Source organism: Silene latifolia, chromosome 9 (assembly GCF_048544455.1).
Source record: "Silene latifolia isolate original U9 population chromosome 9, ASM4854445v1, whole genome shotgun sequence".
NCBI lineage: Eukaryota > Viridiplantae > Streptophyta > Magnoliopsida > Caryophyllales > Caryophyllaceae > Silene > Silene latifolia.
The window spans coordinates 202,844,420-202,851,453 of record NC_133534.1 but is presented as its reverse complement, the minus strand read 5'-3'; the positions used below and the strand labels follow the sequence as shown (position 1 = coordinate 202,851,453).

Genomic DNA, 7,034 nt, shown 5'->3' with positions numbered 1-7,034 from the left:
CTTAATCTCCGTGCCCACTTCAAAGGGGAAAAAAGGATGGATGGGAGGGAGTATTATGTTATCGATATTGTGAGAACTTATGATTAAGTTTAGATTTTTTTAATAGTATAAATATAGTACTAATGAATTTATTTAGACATATGAATAACTATCAATAATACAATTATCTTTTATTAATTCTCCAATCTCAATTTTTAATCAATCCGTCTCATTGTAGACGGACACTATCCATCTAAAATTATAGATGAATAGTGACTCTCTCATAAAATGCAAGTGGGAGGGCAAGTTAGGGTGTCTATTTTCCATCCACTTGATGAACTATCCAATCTTATTTTGTGAGAGTTACACTATTCGTCTGCAGGTTTAGACGGATTAAAGTGAGAATTTGTGATTTTTAATATGATTGATGAATGAAAGACAAAAGTTGAGACAGTTAATAATTGATTAGCAATAATAAAAATAAAAAATTCCATATATCTCTCACTTACTCTGCATGTTGCGTGTAGAAGAATAGCTGTTTGTAGCTAAAAGTCAGCGGCCTTCCTTTTCTCTTCCTCCGCTCTCTATTATCTCTCTTACCAATACACAATTACACACCATGCTTTTTGCTTTAATTTCCTTCCTTAATTCTTCACAAATTCTCTATCTTCTCTAAATTTAGCTTCCACTGTTCTATCTCCATAATACGTACAATAAACCACTTAAAACGTTATTACATGTGTTATTTAGTGTAGAACATGTTACTAATTTATGCCAAATTCCAAGCCATATGGATAATTATTTAGGTGATCTAGCTGACATAGTCCGAGCTAGCGGAGGCGTTGTAAACAACAGTACGATCACGACCACGGCCAGAAGCAGTGATCCAGTATCAGGTTGGGACTTTGGTGAGCCAAATAGTTCAAGTAGAAACCAACAGTCATACGAGCTTCATGATCTATACCCATTCCCGGATCCTCTTGTTCAAGATGTCGATGCCTTAACAACCCCCCTACCTTTCCTGGAGAATGGAAATAATATAAGTACTGGTGGGCCGATGCAGCAGGTTTGTGCATCGGCCCAAACAAGTAACTTGCGTAACATGTACTCTTGTTCAAAAATAGTTCAGATATCACCGATAATGGCAACTTCTTCACCTAAGGTTGCGAAGACGTGTTTCGGGTTGTTGTCGAATGAGATGATGAGTAGCGTTGATAATGGAAGTTGCAGCATTCCTAAAGATAGGTCAAATGCCGGAGTTGAGATCTCTTCACCACCAAATTCGGGCATTAAAAGAAGGTAAATCTCAGTTTTGCTTCATCAACTCTCAACATGTATCACTAGTATATTTAATAATAGGGATAACCTATTTTATTGCGAATTTGCAGACCAACTTTGCTTATATTAATACTTATATATACCCCTAATTAATGAATGTTATTAATGCAACATCATGTAGACTCGTTTTTATTTGCTAAAGGGATCCGAGAATCAAGAACATATATACAAGTATTTTTAAGTAAGTGTTACTTAAGACGGCACTATTTGTGTTACGATTAAAACGGGCCAAGTACATACTATTTGTGTATTTATGCATTATATACACAACTGTTATGATATTTGAACCATCTTAAACTTAAAACCGACACTGCCGTCTTAAATGAGAATTTGTGTACATTTTTTTATTGCAAATTTGTTTTTTCGCTCGCAAGGGTGGAGTCTAGTGGTTAAAACTTGGGTGAAATTCCCAGGAGACCCAGATTCAAGCCTCCCCAAGAGCAAAAATCTTGTGGAGCATTCTTGGCCCGAGTCCATGCCTAATAGACTTCGAGCATGTCACCCTCGGGTGGTTTTACTCAGTATACGTGGTTTGCGGCGCTATCACGTCACCCGTGATCTACCCAGTCTTGCAAAAAAAAGTAAAGTAATAGCCATGCGGTTCCTCGTTCAAAAAAAAAAAAACAAAAATTGTTTTTTCTTATTGACTTTTAATTTTATGCAAGTACTCTAATTTAATGTATTAGACACTGAATATTATTAGGGAGTAGTATTCTAGTAGTAATTGATAGGTTGGTAAGGGACCATTTTTTCTAGTTTTTGCATCCGGAGGTTTTTCATCCAAATAATACCCCCCTCATTTCTTTTAACTATCATTTTATCAACTTAATTATATATTATAATTATTGGTTGAAAATTATTCTTTTATGGAAGTTTTATTTGCTTATAAAAAATGTAACTATGTAAAAATCATATTATAAAATACGCTAGTAATATACTTAAAATTCATAGTTGGTGTATGGACAAAGTTCTTAAACTTGGACCTCCAAAAATGTAAGTAAGATGAATTCACCTCAAGTGTTTTACGATCTTAGTTTAGCATAGTTTAGTATGTGGTAGACTATGATGATCATGGCTATACGTTTTAAGTTAATGTGGCATTAACGAGATAAAGTTGGAATTTTTTTTTTCTTAAATGAAGTTCTAATTCGAAATATTTACAAAAATGTGGTTTATTTCAAAGTAATTATAAGGAATAGGTCCGCGTCACTCATTTGCATTTTATTTTTACAAATCTCGACTATTCTAAAAATTTCGAGTTGGAACTCATTTTGCGTTGTGTTCAATCCCTAAAAGAAATTTTCATAGAAGTAAAGAGTCAACTGGTTTGACTAATGACTACTCCCTATAGTTAGCTAAGAGCTACGGAGTATACAAACTATGCATTGCATATTATTGCATAGGTCATGGATGCCATATCATCATTATATTTTACATGATTCACGTACATTATGTTGCAAGTTTCCGTTTGTATTCTTCATTTTCCAGAAATACACGGTTCAAACTTGAAAGGGAGTAGGAGCGAGCATTACATACATACACTCACTATTGATTGAGCTTAGGCTATAGATTTCCCAAGATAATGATAACAGTACTCCGTATAGTGTATATATATAGATTGGTCTTAAACTATATATGCCCTTAATCTAGGTAGCACGGACACTTCTCCTAACTAGCCGTCCCGTGTCCGACACCGTGTCGGACACCCGGACACCCGACACTCGTCGGACACACGCCTATACTTTAGACGAGGAATAAAATGTCAAAAGAGATTGATTAGAAAATGAGTTTGGGTGGAAAATGAAAATTAGTTATAGTCAAGCTCAAATTTTACCTTCACTTAATGTAAATTTAATATCAAATACATTACAAAAATAAAATCATACGTTATTTATAACCATAAAATATATATTTTATTAAATTTAAATAGCGTGTCCCGTGTCCTAAATTTCATGGGATGCCGTATCACGTGTCCGTGTCGTGTCCGTGTCCGTGTCCGTGTCCGTTTTGGTGCTACCTAGCCCTTAATTAGTTACTCTATTGTATGGAAACAAAAAAAGCAGGAAAAGCCAAGCGAAGAAAGTAGTGTGTATACCAGCAGCAGCGGCAGCAAATAGCAGGCAAACAGGAGAAGTTGTACCTTCTGATTTGTGGGCATGGAGGAAATACGGCCAAAAACCCATCAAAGGTTCTCCTTATCCTAGGTCTCTTTCTTCCCCCTCTTTCTCTACTACTTTTCTTACTTCTACTTAATATAACTACATAAAATGAAAAAGAGGAGCTAGCAAAAAGTTAGGTGTATCAAAACAGACCCCAAAATGACCCGAATTATCTCGAAAACAATGAGATACCCGACCCAAACCCAATCCGATTGACCCGTTTACCAAGTCTAGTACAATATGCCCTCTTTTAGCTAAATTTGAGTCTCTACTTTGTCTTGTTACTAGTGCGGCTTAAAAAAATCCCGACTTATACGGAGTATAAGATAAAACAAAATTTTTCATGAAACAAAAAAATTAGTGAAATTCTATGGGTCTGAATAGTTCCGTACTTGAAAATTGTTAAAACACGATTTTTATTAAGTCAAACTCATGCCCGTTTAAAATGAAGATTTCGACCCAAAACATGTGATCAAATAATCATATAAATATATAATAATAAAAAAGTACCGAGTAAATTTTTTTTTGTTGGTTAAGTTCAAATGAAAATGATAATTTTATCAAAGCGTCTTGCTTAATCCCGTCACAAGCTGAAGACCTCTCACAAAATGGGAGAGGGAACAAGGTGGGGCACACCCCATGGGCCCATGTACTCCCCCACCCACCTCTTATGGGTATTTTGTGAGAGGAAATGGTATCCGTCTGTGACGGATATCGGCGTCTTCAATGAGATTTTGTGTAATTTTATATACTTCATAAAAATTGTGTAAGTAATCATTAATATTCCCCTACCTATCTAAACAATTAAAATAATTGATAAATTACTATCTCCAACCTGAATTCTTATAAATCGGCCATAAACAAATATTCAACCACTAGTGAATTAGGTAGAAAAATACTTCAGCGATGTGTTTAAACAAACTCCTTAAACAATGCATAATTGGGGCATATATCATTATATCACACCCTGAACAAACCCTAAGACAACCTTCATTCGAAAATCGGCCGTAATCTATTTATTATAACAAGTACAAATATTTTTGTGTCATGCGGTCAAAGTTTGTAAATTTTGTATTGGAGTGGTACTCTAAAATAATTTACATTGGTAGACTTAACAAATTCAACTAGATTGACCTGATTTAAAAAGGTTGACCCGAGCAATTGACCAAACTACAATCCCCGAAGGTGTTCTGGAATCCGAATTGACCCGACTCCATCCAAACATGACCGAAGCTTTGTTGATCCATAACAACCAAACCCGAAATTACCCGATAAAACATAATTCTAATTGAAACAAAAAGACTTGGACTGACTAATTTAAAACCACACTTAATTTATATTATTTACGTTAAGATAAAGAAACAAATCATCAAAATTAAACTAAAAATAGTTAATATTATTAAACATGAGTTTTTCTCTCTTAATCATTGATATGAAAATGACCTGGACCCCGAATTAACTCGATCTGCTTGACCCGACCGACATATAGAAAGAGACTCGAGACCAGAATAACCCAACTCAACCCGTAGTAACCCGAAAATGTGACGCATCTAAACTGACCCAAGCCTAACGGGTCTGACTGACCCATTTGTCATGTAGTTAGTGGTTTTAGTGAGTGACAAACATTTGTAATAATGACTATATAAGGACCTTGATTATACTCCTTCGGTCCCAGTCATTTTTTTAACTTTATTTTTTACACAAAAAAAAAACACGCAAGAGACCAGGGGATTATTTCTGGTTATTATTAATAGATGATAGAAGATAATGCAATTGAATGATCAATTTGTCTATAAAAAACTTTCCATATATAAAAAGGTAAATAAATCAATGAGACACCCAAAACGAAGTAAGTAAACAACTGGCCGGGTAGGAAAGAATATGCTGTTGTTAATTGAATTAGTTTAACGTGAAAGACGTCTCTCAATTCTCTCTTTTATTCTAATAACCCTAAAAACTTCTGCAAATTTAATTCCAACATTATTACACAAGGAGTATATACATGCATGTTTAAATTGTTTTGTGATTGTTGGTTTGTGTTACGTTGAAAATTGCGTTTAACAAGGTATTTATAAAATGAAAAAATGACAGGGGATATTACAGATGTAGTAGTTCAAAGGGGTGCTCAGCAAGAAAGCAAGTGGAAAGAAGTAGAACAGACCCAAATATGTTGGTAGTAACTTACACTTCGGAGCACAATCACCCTTGGCCAACTCAAAGGAATGCCCTTGCTGGTTCTTCCAGGTCCCAGCCTTCTAATAAAGGGACTACTCCGCTCTCTTCACCAAACCTAAAAGGTTTATCTTCATGGTCTCAAGCCATTATCTATGACGAGTACTTCGTATATATAATAAGCTTAGCCTTTTTATTTATTAATAAAATGTTGGAAATTTCGCAGGAGCAGAGGGAGTACTAATTAAGAAAGAGATTAATAATAAGGAAGTTAATCATGAAGACGATATTGACACGGGAATGGTAAACATGCCATTATTGGATGTACGTAATTCAAGCAGAAACACCACTACAACGACGACAATAACAACCACAACGTTGCCATGTACCAAAGAAGAAACTGAAGAGCTTGGAATACAAATGGAAAACAAAATAGAGGAAAATAGTAACAAAGGTTATGACGGGGATCAAGAGATTAATAATTATTATCGTCCAACAATTATGCAAGAAACAAATTGTGAGGCACAATACAGTCAAGATTTTTTCACGAATTTAGTAGAATTTGAAGGTGATGATCCTCTCAATATCTTGTTCACCCAAGACACTAATAAGGGATCTGACCCATTTAGCGGGTTTTTCGATTGGACACAAAATGTTCCGAACCACAGCGGAGATTACGATCTAAACAATGCCTCGACAAGTGAATAAGGTGGGTATATTGAAGGGGCCGGGTTTATTTGACAGAAATTTCCCTTATACATTTGAATTTTTTGTTGGTTTCGGAAAATGTTATTTGCACTCTATTAATATTATGTAACCCTTGTATTCCATTATTGTTTGCTTTAGTAGAGTGGAGAAGGGAGATTATGGAGTGCAAATAACACTTTCCATTAGTAGATAATTAAGTTCCCTTATTTTGTTCAGTTTTCTTTATCATTACTACTATAATACGTCACATTTTAATGAGGTGTAAAAATCACAAAAATATAGATTTATTATTCCTTAATTATCTTTGTATGCATTACCATGAAAAGTACTATACAATACGGCGTATCTATTTTCCGTAAAGGGTTCCATACGTTCATGCATGTTCAAATTTTACATTGTTACTTAGAAATTAAATCGAATTTGGAAATTAAACTCTGATTTACTAAGGTAAATTGTAAGGTATTTTTTTTTTAATAAAGTAAGAAAACTAGTTTGATATCTAGGTAGCATCAACTTATCTCATCCTTTCAAATGAGCGAGGTAGGTTGAAGCCATCGGCTTTCAAACCATCTCGAAAGAGTTGGACATGAATGTCCAATAAAAGGCATAAAGTCAGCAACCTTGTTGCTTCACGGAAACAATGTTTAATTATCATTTCATCGAAATAATGAAGTCTAA

The 7,034-nt window shown here is 34.6% G+C and overlaps 1 protein-coding gene across 2 annotated transcripts; it reads left to right on the top strand.

Moving 5' to 3' along the window:
• Positions 1-495: 495 nt before the first annotated feature.
• On the top strand, positions 496-6,481 carry LOC141598457 (putative WRKY transcription factor 14). Of its 2 annotated transcripts, none has more exons than XM_074418178.1 (4): positions 496-1,278; positions 3,381-3,521; positions 5,568-5,773; positions 5,875-6,481. In XM_074418178.1, the coding sequence occupies exons 1-4, from the start codon at positions 770-772 to the stop codon at positions 6,354-6,356; spliced, it is 1,338 nt and encodes a 445-aa protein (XP_074274279.1). In that variant the 5' UTR covers positions 496-769; the 3' UTR covers positions 6,357-6,481. The 2 variants fall into 2 exon arrangements, with proteins under 2 accessions (XP_074274279.1, XP_074274278.1); XM_074418177.1 differs by having other exon boundaries at positions 3,378-3,521.
• Positions 6,482-7,034: the final 553 nt, after the last annotated feature.

Coding starts and splice junctions, on each gene's coding strand:
- LOC141598457 (XM_074418177.1), top strand. CDS start 770: ATGGATAATTATTTAGGTGATCTAGCTGACATAGTCCGAGCTAGCGGA. Junction 1,279..3,377: donor AATTCGGGCATTAAAAGAAG/GTAAATCTCAGT, acceptor AAACAAAAAAAG/CAGGAAAAGCCAAGCGAAGA. Junction 3,522..5,567: donor AAAGGTTCTCCTTATCCTAG/GTCTCTTTCTTC, acceptor AAAAAATGACAG/GGGATATTACAGATGTAGTA.